Consider the following 18,013-nt stretch of genomic DNA (forward strand, 5'->3'; position numbering starts at 1 on the left):
CAAAGGGAGGCAGCCTCTCTGCTTCTGAAGAACACACATTCCTCTCCTGCATCCTTCTGCCATAGGTTGCAGAGTAGATGTTAAGAAACTTGGACTCGTGGCAGTGCAGTTTCAGCTCCTGGTCCTCACACACAGTTTTGTTTTTTAATTCATCTGAAGCAGAAATAAAAATCAGCGGCACCATCAGTTTCCCTAAGAAGAAATCAGTCAGGACAGCCCAATCCTGAGTAATAATACTCACTGAGCAGGTTCTCTCCACTAAGCTCTGTTCTAAGAGCTTTAGTTGAATTAATGAATTGCCCTTTGAGTGCAACAGCTGCTAATTCAAGCTGTTGCACTCAAAGAAGGGGACAGGTAGATGGCCCTACCTATAAGCAAAGCAACGGGGTGAGGGGTAACCTGCAGACAGCATCAGGACCCCTGGAATCACATTAAGGTGCAAAAGGGAGAGAAAGGCCAGTGATAGGAACAGAGCAATTTAGGTCCCAGGAAGGACCTGGCCATGCAGGGAGTTTCTCTCCACTCACTTAGGGCCCCAGATTCCTTAACTGAAGGATGCCTCTCTCAGATGTTGGCTGGGGACTCTAACGGGTGAAAACTTGATAGAAGCACCTAAGTAAACTTTAGCACCAATTCTACAATCAGCCTTCCTGCAAGTGTGAGTGCATGTATGTGCATTTGCATGTGTGTGTGTGTGTGTGTGCATGTGCATGTGTGTGTGTGTTTAAAAAGAGAGAAAGGAGTCTACCTTGGGCAACTAAATGAGCTTCTGACTCAAAATGAAAAAATTTTAAGAAGGGGTTGGAGAGAAAGCCCAGTGGTAGAGCTCTTGCCAAATGTATGAGATCCTAGGTTCCATCCCCAGCTCTGAAAAACAAAACAAAATGAGAGATAACACAAAAGCAAATGATGGGAGGACAGGAAATGGACAAAAACAAGGTGCTACCACAACTCCAAGCAGAAACATGAAAACAACACCCGGGACTTGGAAGCAGATTTATTTACACTGACAGGTACTGATCAGGATCATTCCTAAAATATCAGGCCCTAATTTCTGGTGAAGTGCAGAGGCAGAATGGCTTGTGAATTGGGGATTGGTTTATACAATGTGCATCACAGTGACCATCCATTTCTAAGAGACAAGAGCAAACGGAGCTGGAGCTAGAACTATTACCTGGGTAACTGACAAACTGAAATATACTTGGGGAGGGTGCATTTTCTGATATACTTTGTCTGTGAAGTCTGCCCTAAACCTAGTAACCTAGGAGTAACTGTCACTAGGGGCATTCCAAGTTGGGATCATTGGAATCGAGTGTGATTTGTTCACAAAAAATATAGGGGAAAATTTTGTCTGTTCAATCTGTTTACTAGAATAAAATATTTTTTGCAGTATCATGCAGTGATATCATAAACAGACTCCAAAAAAAAAAAAAAACCATGGACTACTGATGTTTTAGGGTGCACCCAAAATCACTCAATTAATACAAATTTTAATGAATATTTTATTTTCAAAGTATCAATTACTAATATTCCAGACACAATGAACTCTATATATTATGATTCCACAGGCAATTATAACACAATGGATAGTATCTGTATACCTAAATACATCTAAACACAAAAAAGACACAGTAAAAATACTAGATGATGGGAAATTTTTATCTCCATTATAATTTTAGAACCATTGCTATATGACAGTGGCCTGTCATTGAGTGAAATGCCTTTATGAAACATGTGACCATATACAAAATATCCAGAAAAGGTAAGGCTTTAACAGGGAGAATGTAGATCAGTGGTTTCCTGAGACTGGGGATGCCATTGAGGGGGCAGGAAATAGACAAGAAACATTTTGAGGTGACAGGAATGTTCTAGAGCTGCATTGTAGTCATAAGTATACAACTCAGGAAATTTACCAAAGATCATCAAACTGCACAGTTAAAATGGGAGAATTTTATATCATATAAATTATACATCAATTAAGATATTTTTACCAGGGTATGTTAGCAATATAGAATAGTGATGCTTATTTGGAGAAATTGGTGTATGCATACAACATATGTTAATTATTTTTTATTCTTTTACCCCTTCCCCTTATAGAATGAGTAATAATACTCACTGAGCAGGTTCTCTCCACTAGGCTCTGTTCTAAGAGCTTTAGTTGAATTAATGAATCTAATATACCAAAGCCCTTCTGGAAGCTACTTCTTTATATCCTTTGCATATTGTACGTTGACTTTCAGCAATCGTTTGAAGGAGTGAATCTTATATTCTAAATGTTAACTTTTATCATTCTGTGTTAGAAAATCTCATGGGGGCCAGGGATACAATTCAATGGCAGAGTGCTTATCTAACACATGCAAAATCCTGGTTCAGTCCCCTGGGCTGCAAAACAAAAAAAGGAGGAGAAAAACATCTCCCGGTCCATCACTTACTGTAAATTTTGCAAAACAATAGCAAAACAAAACATCAAGGGTATTATGATCATTTACTTGCAATACATATTAGGGTTATAGTAGCTGAGTGGATCTTTGTCGCCCAGAATCAATGATGCTTAAGCTTAAACTTAAAATATGAAAGAAAATAATTCCCAAACACAGACCTCTACATTTCCATAACTCAAAAATTCCCACAACTCTACCAAAACCAGAAAAACATCAGAGACCAAACTTTTGGGCTATCTGAAGGAAAATTTCAGACTCTCGACTTGACCAGTGGCTCTAGTGTGGCTAACACTCAGCACTGTTCTGAAACCTGTCACCCTCCCCTTAGCCATGGTTTTACTTTCTGTGGTTTTAGCTACCTGCGGTCGACCATAGTCCAAAATTTTAAATGGAAAATTTCAGAAATAAACAATTTATAAACTTTACACTGTGCAGTCTACTAAGTTGTGTATTGAAATTTCTGCTGTCTGGTTCTATCCCACCCAGGATACAAACTGTCCCTTTTTCCAGTATATCCATAGCATATATGATCCTCGTCATTCATCATTTAGGAGCTGTCTTGGTTATTTGATCAATTGTCTCAATATTGCAGTGTTTGTCTTTGGATTACCCTTATTTTTCTTAAAAATGGCCCCAGAGCTTTAGAGTACTGATGTTGGCAGTTTTGCGACAGTATGTTATAGTTACTTTATTTAATTATCCATCTTTGTTAATCCCTTCCTGTGCGTAATCCATAAATTAAGCTTTATCACAGGTATGCATGCATAGAAAAACCACGATATACAGAGAGCCCATGGGGCTCCTGGGACATATCTCTGGGGGATAAGGGTGGGAACTACTGGACATGAAATGGGGACATCTGAGATTAACAAAGGCTCAGAGCAGAAACTGGATTACAGATGTTCACAAAATCCTCACCCCTTCTAGCCATTTAACACACAGGAAAACCACCGTGAAGAGGGAAGTTAAACCAGTGGTTAAGGAAATGTTTAGCGGGCCCTCTGCCTGCTCACTGGAACCTTGGTGTCACTGGGAGCCAAAGAAAGTTTTATTTTCTTTTTCTAAATAAAAAGAGCACTGCATCTGACTGGGTTAGTCATTAGGGTGAGACAGTCCTCCACATTGGCAGGAGTTTCCAGCTCAGTGTAGGAGATCTGTAACTCTCACCAACACCAACACTTTGCCAGCTTTAAAGGCCCAGCGTAAATGTTGGCACTTGCCATAGACAGGAGGGCAAGGAATTCATTCCATGGAGCTAAAGCCTTTTCCCAGCCAGCGACAGTCTGTCCAGTGAAAGGGCAGGAGAAGGTGGGGGAAATCCAAGCTTTAGCTCGGCAAACTGGAAAGTTTTTAATGGGATTAGTCTTTTTTTTAAACTTAGAGTTTTTTTTTTTTAATTACAAGAGTATTTTCTCTTTAAGCACACGATGAAATGTACTTAGTAGCTACCTGTCCTTGATTCATTAAAGTGCACTGGATGAAAGTAGCCTCAATGCCAGCAAAACTCACCCCATGTAACACGACACCCAGGGTAAGGCCTCCAGAGATTCTGTTCCCAGATTACAGGCACATCATCTTCTGGAGTGGGGGGAGCCCCTGCGTGTCACATTACCTCCTTGGAGTTTCTGCTGTGTGATGTAGAGTCACTTGGTTCCCTGGGGATGAACTCACTGTCACCTAAAAGTGACATTTCTGGGCTCTAGAAGACAATGGGACTACTAACATGATTGCTACTCTACTTAGAGGACTAGACTTTGTTGTGGAGCTGGGTTCAGAGTTCTTGTTTGGTCTTGGAATAGAGGCAGCCTTCCAGACCTGGGTCACCAACAGGAGCTTGAAGAGACAGAGCCACGATACTGCTTGGAGGACAGGAGCAATGTAATTACCAGTTACAGCACTGTACCTGCAAACTCAGTTCACCAATAATAATACACACCCAGAGGCTCCCTGACATGTGACGGGGTTATGTCCCCATAAATTCATCACAATTTGAAAATATTATAAGCCTTCTTTGATTTTGGTTTTGGTTTTTCTTCAGAACTAGAGCACTGAACTCAATGGCACTCTCTTTACCATTGAGCTACAGCCCTTTTTGTGGTTTTTATTTTGAGATAGGGTCTTACTAAATTGTCCAAGTTTAATTCAAATGTGACATCTTCCTGCCTCGGCCTCTGAGTGCAGGGAGATAGGCATGCATGACTGTGCCCGGTTTGTAAGTCTTTTTTCTTTCTTTCTTTCTTTCTTTTTTTTTTTAACAGAAACAGGTTTTTGTCTTTTTTAGAAAATCAGAATTTAATGCTTTTAACACCCCCACTCCCCAACCTAAAGAACCTCATAGCTTAGCACAGTGCCCAGCAGAGTATCCATTGCTCACATGATCGAAAGACGGACCAGGACCTGTGACTCACTGCCACCACCTAGAACTGCAGAAGATCCTACTGCATATGGCTAGTTCAAGGAAAGATCAAAACTCCAAAATCACTGTGTTCAACCTCTGGCACCAAAATACAAATAAATAAACCAAAAACTAAAAATACAAAGAATGGTTTCTATTGAATGTACTATCATTTTTACACCACCATAAAGTTCAAAAATCTAAATGCCACCATCTTAAATTGGGGCCGTTTGTACATATTTGCATAGCAGCAATGACCTTTCAAATGTGGGCAAGGGGACTGATCCGTCTGGATAAGGATATTTTATTACTGGCCTTGCTTGCGGGGGCTAGTGCATGGCAGTGGTAAAATGCAGACAGACACTGATTGGTCCCTAGTACTGTGCTTTAAATTCTGCACAGGTAGTGCACCCTGCCCCACACTCAGGACAGACCACGCCACTCCCCATTTCTGCATTACTGCCTTTCAGTCATGACAGCTTTGGCAATATTGTCTTAATCTGCTTATTGGGATATAGCTACCAAAGACTGAGCTCAAGTCCACAGAGTCTTGTGCTAAGCATGTTCCCTATGACACTGCATATTTACAGTCTTTGCAACAGGCCCGTGGGGAAGAGGCATCATCTCCATTTACAACGGAGTCCTGAAGCCTCAGAAAATGTCCTCACACTGTCTGGGTCACACATTGATTAACCCCAGAAAAGAATGTGAACCTAAAGCTGCATAAATCTTCATCTGATGGAACCAACAGTCTCTGAAAGGTTAAGTTTTGAGGAGTGGAAGGAACATGAATCACACTAGGGAAAAAGTTTCTAGTGAAGTCACCAACCCACCCACCCTGATTTGTAGCACTTGCCAGTTTCTCTGGTGTCCATGTTGCCCCTAAGGAGGGTTTCACAGAGCTGGAACAGACAATGCATAACGGTGGGCAATCAGAAGGTCACACAGAGGCAGAACTGGGGAGATAGAGAGGAGCCCAGGAAGTAGGAGGGCTGCAGCTAAAGGACACGGGATGCACACAGTCTCACTTCCACCTGCTGGAGAGTCATGTTGGACTTTAATCCACATTGCAAAGTATTAAGATGGTAGAAACTTAGCCCAACTATAGTGTTGAGACATGGGGCCTTTGGAGGTGACTAGGATTAAAGTCACCAGGTAGAACTTCTATGATTGAATATGGGTGTCTTTATAAGGACAAGGAGAGAGACCAGTGGAAGCAGACACATGCACATACATGTACACACACACACACACACACACACACACACATTCCCTACTTCTTACCATGTGATGCCCTGAGTCACCTTGGGATTCAGAAAGAAGGCCATCACCAGGTACAGGGCCTTGACCTTGGACCAGAACCATGAGCCAGAATAAATCTCTTTTCTTTATAACTTACCTAGCCTCTGGTATTTCATTATAGTTACAGAAAATGGAATAATACACAAAGGATTTGCCAATATTACATGGATCTCCCAGTGTCCCTTAGAGGCTGGGTTTTTTCCAACATTTTACCATAAAAGATTTTTAAATGCCTAGGAAATGTGAAAGAATGTCATGATAAGCAGTTATATCCTTACCACCTGGATTCACCAGCTGTTGACATTTGAACAAGGGTAGTTTTTGAGAGGGATATTCTTTTTTACCATGAAGGAGGGACGTGGAAGATAGAAGGGAAAAATGAATGCAAAGCTCCTGGAAATCAAAGGCATAGTCAAGGGCATCTTTTTTTTGAGATGCAGCTTCAAGAGGGCCACAAAGAGTGCAGAGATCTGGAAATGACTTTCCTGGACCTATCAACGAGCCTGGAGTCAGTGGGGCACCTCCTGGCTCCCAGACACCTCTGCAGTGCTCTACTGTGGCCTATTTATTTGTGGACACTTGTGATTGTGTGTGCAGGTGAGTGTGGGTGGTATATATGGTAGTGTGTATGTATGTGCATGTGAGCAGGAGCGTGGCGGGTGGATGTGTGATCGTATGAATGTGTGTACTATGGTGTACGTGTGTATGGCAAAGTGTGTATGTCTGTTGGGTGTATGGAGAGCAAGTGACTATGCGTACAGCCACGTAGTGGTGTGAGTATGTGAGTGAATGTATGAGTGCGTTTGCACGTGCAGTACGAGGTACAGCTTCAAGGGTAAGTCCAAGGGATGTGGGTGCGAGAGAAGCCTGGATATTTCCTGAGAGCATCGGGGATCTCTCAGGTGTACCCACTGTCCCCCACCTCTAGCCGCTAGGTCCCCACTCTCAGGGAACACCGAGAGTTCTTGAGAGTCCTTGAACCACTGAGCACAAAAGTAAGAATGGCTCTGTTGGGTGGCGGGGAGAACTGTAAAAATTACTACGCCTTGTGTTTCGGTTAAGTCATTGTCATTTGCCTTCAATAAATGATTCATCAATGTCCCCTGATGCAATTCCCTGGGGTTTCTCTCAGGCACATCCTTCGCACCGGGCAGCTGATTCTCTCATCAAACAGTGATCACTTCTGGTTCACAAAACCAGTATGCAGTCAGTAGAAATGGCAAAAGGCAATGGAGAGAAGCCCAGGAATCAGAATAAAAGGGCCTGCTCCAGGCTTGTCCTCTCACCTCCTTAGACATGGGTAATAGAGTTCCTGCTGTCCTGAAAGGTCCCGAGCACCTGAGGCCATGGGCTCTGGTGACACCCATGAAGTCTGCCCTTGAGGAAAATCAAACCTCCCAACAAGACAGATTGTCTTCCAAGAGCAGAATTAGCTCCTGATTTTGAAGGAAAGCACCTGAAGTTCCTCAGCACCCCGATTATTCTAAGCCTCAGTACAACTGAGTTTCATAATTTGGGAAATGATTTGGTTTAAATTCATAGAGGACACACATGCTTCCCCTGCAGCTCAACCTGTTCCTATTGACAAAAGTTTCAAAGTTGGACAGATGCCCCAGGCAAGTAATTTTCAGCAGGAGTGTCCACGAAGCCAGGAACCAACCCCAGATACCACACTGTCCCCCCCCAGAAGTTACTTACTAGGTTGGCATTTAAAGGAGACCAGGAGATATTTACTGCTTCCTGGACAAAGGTCAGGTCCAAAGACACGGCTATTGACCAGAAGGTGGCAGGCCCGCTGGTTCTGGCACTCATCCAGCACCTTCTAGAAGGAAGGAGGGGTAGAAAAGGGACAGGCTTGTAAACTACACACAGTCTCTGCCAGACCCCAAACCTGGGCTGCTCTGGACTCTGGGGAGTGGGCTGCCTCCCTGTCCAACCTGATCAGTGAGGCAGGAAGGACACAGATGAGTGTGGTGAGCTGCCTGTCACCTGCCTCTTCCCACAGGGAGAAACCGGATGGAGCAGCACCAGACCGGGTGGAGAGCCAGTGAACTACAACCACAGCTGGCACCGTCATTGATTCTTTTGGCAAAAGTGCCACATACAGACGCGCCAGGGGACATGGGCAAGGTCCAGTGTTACTTGGAGTATTAGGCTGGAAGGGACTTCAAGGAGTGGCCCTAAATTTAGGATCCAAATAACAATAACCATCAAGAATCATAGCATACATCGATTGTCACCCTTAGAAATGGCCCTCCTTGGGCTCAGGAGCAGAGGGTATGGGGGGAGAACACCTCAGACTCCAAAACTCGTTCCAACAGTAAAAGTTAAAAAGCTGATTCCCACTCTGAGCAAACTCAAGAAACGGCCCATGTCTCTCTTGTAGAGCAACATCCTTAGTGGAATGCTGAGACATTCTGACATCCTGTTAAGCATTTGACCTAAAAGCGCTCTCTCTCTCTCTCTCTCTCTCTCTCTCTCACACACACACACACACACACACACACACACACACACACACATACTGGTTTTTTCCAAGCAACTCCCTCATTTGTGAATGAATCTGCCCCTTGGAAGCCCACGTAACACCCTACGCTGGTTCCCAGAAGGGTCCAGTGTTTTGCTGCTATTATTCCAGCTCCTGGTTAGAGTAACCAGAAACAGAAACCTGCCTGGAGTAAACTCAGAGGTCTCAGGTTTGGACCTGGTAAGAAAGACCCCATGCACAGTGAAGAAAAAAAAGTTCCATGAATCTACTTAACCCTCCAGGACTGGATTGAGGGTCCTTGGCTACACTCCAGAGTGGGCCCTGGACAGGCTGTGTCCAAATGGTGTTAAAAGCTGGAAACTGCAGAGAGAAGGACTTCCTGTTGATGTCGTCATGGACGCAGTCAGTGGTGGTCACCTATGTGGACATCAACCTGTCCTCTCCCTACCCTAAATACTAACCCCCGAGGAAGCACCTCGCCTCCATGCCTGGTACACTTTCAAAGTCATAAAGCAAAGGGCCTCTTGATCTCTGGATGAAAGAGCAGTGCGTGGGGATGTTTCTGGCAAACGAGCTCTCCAAACGGCATCAGGACTGTGTTCACAAATGCTAACTTGTTGGCCTCGTGGAACATCCCTGCCCCTCAGGGGTACCTGGCTAAGGCAGGGACTCCGGCACGCCAGGAGTTCATAGTTTCATGAAGTAGGCACTACTGCCGTTTGGGCACTGGCCAACGCTGTTTTCACGTGCTTGGGAAGGCAGCAGGGCAGTGTGGGTACAAGGAGGAGTGAGCAGGACAGACGGAGGGGGAATGAGGCAGGCTAACAGGGACGTGGCCCCTGAACAGAGCAGCAGGGGGAAGAATGGGAGTCGGGTGGGACCCATAAGGAAACAACCACTGGCCTCCCAAAGAAACCCTGCCAAGGAAACTCATTCACATGCATTCTTTCTGATTACTTGGTGTTTCCACAAATCACATGGCTACCTGAGCACTATGATTCTTAAAATGAAAGCACTAAACAGCATGAGAAACAGAAAAATCTCTGTGTATCATATTATTTTTGCCTCTCTCCTTTGGACCTTAGAAAGAATAACAGTATTAAAGCTACTTCTCTTTATCCTTAGTCCTCCTAGCAAATGTATCTTTATCCACATTCCCTATGGTGGGAAATGACTCCTCACTTAACATCTACTCTAAACACCATGCCTTCAAGGTTTTCATCTGGGGTTTAGGAGGCATTAAAAAAAAATCTAAGACCAAGTAATTTGGCCCATGAGCTCATTGCTATGGGACCAGGAATGGTGAAATAATTGGTTAGGTCATTTGAAACACATGAATATTCAAAAACCATTATTAAAATATTAGTTTCACCTTTTTCTCTACCAGTTCTTTTCCCAAATGTGCACCACAAGTGACTCAAAATCCCCTTCCCACAATTCCTAGTTCTGTCAAGAAGGACGATTTCATCAGAGGCTGCTCAAAATAACTTCAAGTGAGAACAGCATGGTCACCTACAAGTGGGGAAGCAAATGATAGAAAACGAAAGACAGTCATTGATATTTTTCTTCCTGAAGTTCATTGTCTAAGAAGTTGATTATGACCTCATATGTCTGCTTCACAAAGATGACTCGTTTCCACTGAAGAATGCCTTTTCTAAAGCCCAACATGGTTAAGCCCATATTGGTTGAAACCCAAGATGGTTACTCTCTGCTTCACTATCCTAAGGAGTTTCCCTGGAAGTAAATTCATATTGCAGCTGTTCAAGGGTGCTCCCCAATAGGTAGGAATTCTACTTCTAGTTGTATGGCAAAGAATTGTTTTAGAAGCAAATAACAGCTCAGTTGCAAAACTAGTGATTTTGTGAGTAATTGAGATTTTCATGGAACAGATTTGTTTCACAAATATATACTGGGAAGGGGGAAAGAGAAGGGAGACAGATATGAAGAGAGAGAGAGAGAGAGAGAGAGAGAGAGAGAGAGAGAGAGAGAGAGAGAGAGAGAACCATTTGATTATCTTAACACAGCTACACAAGGCAATACCTGCAAGGTGGTGGGTGCCACACAGTTTAAGCTGTCTTCCCTCTGGGAGTCAGGCTGCTGGGAAGTACACATTTGGTAATCTTGCCCATAAAATGCTGATTGAACACTTATCGTAGAATGCCGAGGGCACTGGAGATTCAAATGGTCCCCATCACAGGCATAGGCGGTGTGGTTTTGCAGGAGTTTGGTTAGGTAACCTGGAAAATATTCAGCTGGGTTACAAGAGGACCAGGAACCCACCACTCTTTCCTGGCTTTAGAAGCAGGGGGATATTAGTGCCCCGGAGAAGGGGCTTCTGCGTTTGGAAGATGTGGGGTGCAACCTCCACAGAAGCTGATGTGAAGAGGTCTCCAAGTGAGGCCTGGAGCTGGGGCTGCAGGGGCAGCAGCTGCCTTAGCTGGCCAGAGGCCTTGTGCTGGGATGGCCCGTTGTGAGGCTGGGAGGGCACCTTCTCCTTAGGGAGCACAAGGGGATTTTCCAGGAGCCACAGAGTCTGAAAGCTCCTTTCCAAAGAGGAAAATAAGCTGAGTGGGTGTCCCCAGGCATGTGGATGCCTGTCACAAAGGAGACTTGCATTCCCTGATCACCTAGGCCTTTCTGGAGGGAGAAGTGCATTTCTGCCTCAGGAAACCACTTCTGACCCTGCGTGGCCCTGGATAAGAAAGCCAGGTGGGGCTCTCTGGGCTGTGCAGAGCCTCTGGGAAGACATGTGGTTTGATGGGAAATGGAAAGTGAATGATGGGGCTTTGCTGTGGATTGAATAGGGTTCCCCAGATGTGTGTTCACCAGGATCCTCAGAAAATGGCCTTATTTGGAAATAGGGTCACTGCAGAGTTAAAATGAGGCCAAATATAAAAAGGGTCCCCTAAGACCATCTGACTATGTACTGTCCTTAAAGAACAGCAGGAGACTCAGAAGGAAGACAGCCCTGTGAAGCCTGGAGGGATGCATCTACAATCCAAAGGAAGCCAAGGATTTCTGGCCACCATCAAATGCTGGAAGAGGCAAAGACGGATCCTCCTCAGAGCCTTCAGAAAGAACAAGGCCCTGCTGACCTCTATTTCTGACTTTGGGCCTCCAGAACTGGGAGAGAATGAATTTTTGATGTGTCCAGCCACCTAAGTTCTAGAAATTTTTTGCAGCAGTCGCAGAAGAAACTAAGCCAGGCTCCCAATCCCAGCTTCCTCAGATTCTCCCTGAGGCAGGCTGAGGAAGCCATGATGTGCCTGTGCTCTGAGGAGCTCTGAGAAAAGGCTCACAGGCATTGGAGTTGGGAGCATTCCTCAGAAAGGAGGAAGGAAGGTTCATCCAAAATGTAGATTCCTGCCTCCCTCTCACACCTCAAAAGGTCAACAGCAAGCCTTCTGGGAGCATAGCCAGGGACTTTTCTTGGTGAGGTGTGTGGGAGACAGGGTTGGCAGCTATGGGGCTCCGAGAGAGAGAACAGCTAGGGAGAGGAAGGGTCATCTCAGAACACCGATTCCCACACCAATGACCCGTGCTTCCTTTACTCCTGCTCAGTTTCAAAATCCTCTCAGAGACATAATTCCTGGCAAGAGTCACCCAGCCCAGATCTCTGGGCTTCCAGGAAACCTACAGTCTAAGGAACCAGGGCATTCTGGCCTGAGGTGGTCCCATTTACCCGCCCAGAATGTTCTGATGAAGGAAGGCTGCGAACAGCTGCAGGTAGGCTCAGCCCAGGCCTGAGTTCCATTTCTGAACTCCTGTTTCCACTCTTGAAAACTCCTGGAGGAAGGGCACCAAAGTTAAGCTCATTTAGAGAAGCAAAGCTGACAGGAACAGCAAAAACCAATATGAGTTCCTGCTTTCCAGAACAGCACCAGCAGCCTCACAGCGCACCTTGCCAGGCTGCAATCTCGGAGGTCCTGGGCCACGAGGTATTCCTGTGGGGAACCCAGGTGGGCTCTGCTAAAGTGCTGAGCACCGACCTTTCCAGCCTCCTTCACTCTGCTCCCAGGGCCACACTAGCACTACCTCTAGGCCAGCATCCACCCTGAAGTGCCCCTAGTGGGTAACCCTCCTTGGTTCTCTTCAGGTTCCTTGTTAGAACTTTCTGTCTCTCACCCCACCATTCCCAGCTCCCTGCTGAAGGGCCAGCTGACTACAATGTCAAAGTAATTCTCAGACACGATGGGGTTATAGTTCCCAGTTTGTCCTCAAGACCATGTACATTACTCTAGCTAGACAAAGGAAATAGCAAGGCTCTTGGGGTGGCAGAGCCTCAAGACAGAAGGGCCCTTGGCCCCAGATTCCTACCTGCTCCATAGACCACAATATGAGTAAGAAAGAATCCTTGGCTGTGTTGGGCCATTACCTTTCTTTATGGGATTTGTCACATGGTCCAACGCCACTCAACAGAACTGGATCTCTTGGGACTATTTACATCAAAACACGGAGCATAGTGTGGCAGCATGGCAGCCTAAGCCTCCCACCCCCACCCCACGTTGTATTATTGTTTTGCGAGGGTTACTCTACCAGCAAGAGCCCAGAAGGTCAGGAAGGACAACTACAACTTCCCATTGGTTTAAGCAACATGGAGCCCTTGGAAGATCATTTTTGGATAACAGGTAGGAACATAAACCTGTTTAGAAGAACTTGAAAAGTGAGTGGAAGTTGGGAAAATAAAAATGGTTCACATAATAGATAGAAAAATGTTCCCTAAAGATGTCCTCAGGCCTAACTCCAGGGCTTACAATGATCTCACCTTACATTGTACCACTGTGCATGGCAGATGTGGCTAAGACGAGGGTCTTTATAGAGGGTTTACCTTGATTATCTGGAAGTACACAATGTAATCACAAGCTCTTAAAAGGAGACAAGTATGAGGGTCAAAATCAAAAAAGATGTCACAATGGCACTAGGGCTGGATTGATACAGCCCTGCATCTGAGTGCATCGACAGCCTCTAGAAATGGTGAAAACAAGCAGACGGTCTAGTCAACGCCTTCATCTTAGACTTTGACTTCCAGACCCATATGACTGAATTCGTGCTGTTTTAAGTCACTAAGTATGTGATACTAGCTACAGAAGCGAAGGAACGAATATAGTTAATATAAATGACTATTACAACAACCTGGGGAAGATAAAAGAAGGGAGGCTATAGGGCTATAGTTTTAAGATCTGATGTTCAGGAAGAAATTTTTAAATAACTGTGGTTGAATTAAAGTTGAAAGAAGCCAATGCGTGTGTGTGTGTGTGTGTGTGTGTAAATATGTGTGCAGATGAGTCTAGGTGCTGTGTCAAGTATTTCCTCAAATGGTTTGAGGTCCAACAAGTTGGAAAGTGAGGACTGGCGAGAGACTGCTTGAAATGATGGATCACAACTCCAATGCGAATACAGGAAGGCAATGAGCGTAGGAGAGGGCTGAGGCCCGGGATCAGTGCTGCTGAGGGCCAGGGCCAGACTGGCAATCACAGCAGCAACCTGGAGGGCCAGAGCTGCTGTCCAGAAGTCATAGAAATGTGTGAGTGGCCAAGGGGGACGAGGGGTGGATGGAGAGGGTTGCTGGAAATAAGAATGACAGGCTAAGTGACACCAGCTCCTGTCAGCATCCCAGGATGAAGGTGGGATGCAGGTGCAGCAGCAGCCTTCTACCAAAATCGGCCTGAACCAAAGGGCAGGTGACAGATGAGCCACTCCCAGCCTGACTTCCTTTGCAGTGTGCATGTGTTTTCCTAGTGACCACACCCACTCTTTCCAGTGGGCTGGGCACATTCAACAAGCCATTTAGCCTCCTCACACTTTGGTTTTTAGGCTGGTTCAAAAGAGAACATTAAAACAAACAAAACAAACAAGAAAAAAAAAAACAACTATGAATGCAGCTTTTGGTTAACAGTTATCTGGATCAAATTTTCCACTGTGTTGCATGAGTCCAAAATGCTTTATCTCTTAGCAGTTTCAGCCAGACTTTTTATAATCTAACTCTGCATTTACAGATAAGTATTCACTATCTGAAAAGAACATTCTTAAAGAGTCAGGCCTTGGAGTCCAGTACAGCCTGCAACACTGTGGTGATCCTGGCTGAAGGGTGGAAAGGGAGACATGGGAGGTCGCAGACTGTCTCAGTCAGCTTCACATAGTTCAGGGACCTGAGAACAGCTTGTGATGAACTCCAGGGATCAGCAGATACTCCTACAGCTACACCAGGCTGGAACCTTTCTCAGAGGAACATCTTGAAAGACTTGGATCTGGAAGATCTTACAAGTAGTTGAGATAAAGGTTTTTATGTGTTCATTTTTCAAGCAAAGAGTAAGCGTTTCTTGAGAAATGAGCTCGTGACCGTTAATCATGGTGTGTCGATTTGAGTGGATTAAAAACTGCTTATCAGATTAATAATGCATGGTTCTGGGCGTGTTTGTGGATGATTCACACTGTACATCAGCAACCCGAGCAGGGAAGACCCAGTCAGGTTGTGCTGCCAGAAACCAAAAGGCTTGTGACCTGGGTGGAGTAAAAAGGAAAAGTGGAAGCAGCCTTGTTTCAAAGAGCTCCTCTGAGTGGGTCTGTCCTTTGCGGCCACCGCCCTTTGACGCTAGTCTCCAAGTCCTGGTTTCTTCAACCTTTCAGTGAAGTCTTGTGACCCCCAGTGAGCGTCCAGGCCTTTGACCTTGCACTGGTGCTGCTCTTGTTCTTCCGTCTTCTTGACCGGGCAGCTGCCGGATCTATGGCTTTCCAGCATGCACCTCCAATCCTCTATGTAAATCCCTAATAGCTTATACCTATATTTTCTATGAATTCGGTTCCTCCAGATAATTCTGGTACAAGGCGCTAAAGAGCAGTGGGAGCTGTGGTCCATCTTCAGAAAGATACAGAGAAGTCATCCTTGGGATCATCACCCCCATCACACTGACCGTGAAAATTCATTTGCACACAAACAATTTAATGACTGATTTTCAAAGAATCATGGCAAGTGTCCTGAAGCATCCCAGGGGGATAATGGCTTACACAGAGTAGGCTAAAGAGAAAATCGGTGTGGGATGGATGGGTTTGACCAAGGCCAACACACTTCTCCCAGGATTTCTCACAGGGAGTTATGCTAGTGTGTCCTGGGACTTCAGAGACCAGAGCACTCTCACATATGGGCCAACCCCCACCTTTTTGCAGCAGGCAGAATTTATGGGTTCAGGTTAAACACAGGTTTTCCTCAACTTTTTGTTAGTATAATTTTTGCAGGACATAGGAAGTACATGCATCGTGGTTGAATTGGCACACACACATACGGCAACTTGACTCTGATTCACTGATCCTTTTAGTTTCAATTTCATTCATGAATTCCATTCATGTCCACCCTGGTCTTTAAAATTTCTTTCCTTCTATAATTTTCAGATCTGGACTGTTCTTTCTAGGACCTTGACAGGCATCATGAGGTTATTCATTGAGGAATGCTCTATTCTTATTACATGTGCATGTACAGCTATAACCCTTCCTCCACAGGTTTTGGTAAGAACATACTGTTCTTAAGAAAGCAGTCACTTGATCTCTGTGAAGGTCAGCATCTAAATCAGATGATTTCAGAATCTCAAATAGCTTCAGAATCTTCATCATGAGCGAGCCTGTGATGCAGGTGAGCAAAGCAAAGGGTTAAAAGTGTCAAACTAAGCTTCAAATTGGGATTAGAGCGCATGCTGACGCCGCTCAGAATTGGTGTCCTCAAGTTCTGTTAGAAGAAACAAGTGATGTGGTGGGCATAATTATCAGTTATCCAGCATAAACCCCTGTGTAACTCTAAGGTATTATTATGACATTATAAATCTTGAATAACACAAAAAGTCATAGAGCTCCCATTGGTAAAATGCTAAACCTGTTTCTTGTCTTGGTCTTTTATTTTCCTTTTTTTATTTTGAAGGAATATAGATATGTTCTTTCTAAATTATTGGAGAAATTTAATGGGTTAAATATATATTTATTTTAAAAACAAAAAATAAAAATGATGATACAGAATTTCAAAACAAAATAATAGGAAATTAACACTGGTAATAAATATATTGTGTATTGTTCTTTTCAAAGTAGTTATTAGATTATAAGATATAGGCATGGGAAAATGACCAAACTATGAAAGTGTTCTTTTTGAGGAACTAGCAGAGATTAGTATAATTATTGAATATATATACAGATATATTTTTATATTTTATATATATTTTCCCTTCTTTTTTTTTTTCTCCTTTTCCCATCCCAATGGTACTTTCCTTTTGAGCAGTTTCTTTTCCTTTCAGTTTCATAATACATTTTGGATCTTATTTATTCTTTCAGTTTTTTACACTAGAAAGATAATACACTATTTACACATGCAAATCTCATTTATTTCACTTATGAGTATTGCCTCAAGTTGTGTCCATTTACTTATAAAAGCCTCAAGTTTATCCACATCTTTTTCATCCATTCCTCAGTTGATGGGTGCTTGGGTTGTTTCCAAGATTTAGCTACTACAAATTGTTGCTATGAACATGAGTGTACATATATCATTGTTGCATGATGTTTTCAATTCTTCTGTGAAAATACCCAGAAGGGGAATATCCGGATTGAATGGGACCTCCAATTCTAGGTTTTTGAGGACTCTCCACACTGATTTCCACAGTGGTTGCACCAGTCTGCATTCCCACTAACAGTGGGGAAATGTTCCTTTTTCTCTACAACTCCACTAGCATTTGTTATTGCTTGATTTGTTGATGACAGTCACCCTTTCTGAAGTAAGATGGAATCTCAACATTGTTGTAATTTGCATTTCTCAAATGACCAGTGATGTTGAAAATTTCTTCATGTATTTATTTGCCATTTGTATTTCTTCATCTGAGAAATGCATGTTCATCTCAGATGCTCATTTTTGGATTGGGTCTTTGAATTTGGGGGGTTCTGATGGTTTTTAATTCTTTATATGTTCTAGATATGTGTCCTTTGTCTGAGGAAAAGCTGACTTAAATTTTTTCCAATTCTGTGGGTTTTTTCATGCTTTTGGTGATTTTTTTGATGTGCAAAAACTTTTTAGTAAGATGAGATCTCAGTTGTTGATTCTTTGATGTACTTCTTGTGCAGTCTGTGTTTTGTTCATGAACTCTCTGCCTATCCCTATGTTTTCAAGATTTCTGCCTATCTTTTCTTCCAATAGATTTAGTGTTTGTTTTAATATTTAGATCTTTGATCCATTTTGTCTTTAGTTTAGTGCATGGTGATACACATGGGTCTATCTTTTAGTCTTCCACAAGAGGAAAGCCAGTTTTTGCAGCACCATTTATTAAAGAGGCTATCTTTATTCCAGTGAATATGTTTGGCCCCTTTGTTAAAGATAAGGTGGCTGAGTATCTATGTAGTCAGGTCTGCAGCTTCTAATCT

At 43.8% G+C, this 18,013-nt stretch overlaps 1 protein-coding gene across 8 annotated transcripts in view; it reads right to left on the reverse strand.

Annotated features, from left to right (window-relative positions):
- The window catches only part of Eva1c (eva-1 homolog C), a 97,904-nt gene that overhangs the window by 42,422 nt on the left and 37,469 nt on the right, over window positions 1–18,013 (reverse strand). For 2 of the 8 annotated variants that reach the window (XM_063252505.1, XM_063252503.1), the window contains exons 3-5: window positions 10,667–10,863; window positions 7,837–7,960; window positions 1–153 (exon numbers count right to left, since the gene is read on the reverse strand). The exons of 1 other annotated variant lie outside the window; for it this stretch is intronic. In XM_063252505.1, coding sequence (XP_063108575.1) covers window positions 1–153; window positions 7,837–7,960; window positions 10,667–10,863 — 474 coding nt within the window. The remainder of the gene's footprint in view (window positions 154–7,836; window positions 7,961–10,666; window positions 10,864–18,013) is intronic. 5 more of the 8 variants (XM_063252508.1, XM_063252506.1, XM_063252504.1 and 2 more) reach the window with 4 other exon arrangements.

This window comes from Cavia porcellus, unplaced genomic scaffold (assembly GCF_034190915.1).
Source record: "Cavia porcellus strain 051 isolate PalLab524CR breed Dunkin Hartley unplaced genomic scaffold, mCavPor4.1 scaffold_7, whole genome shotgun sequence".
Lineage (NCBI taxonomy): Eukaryota > Metazoa > Chordata > Mammalia > Rodentia > Caviidae > Cavia > Cavia porcellus.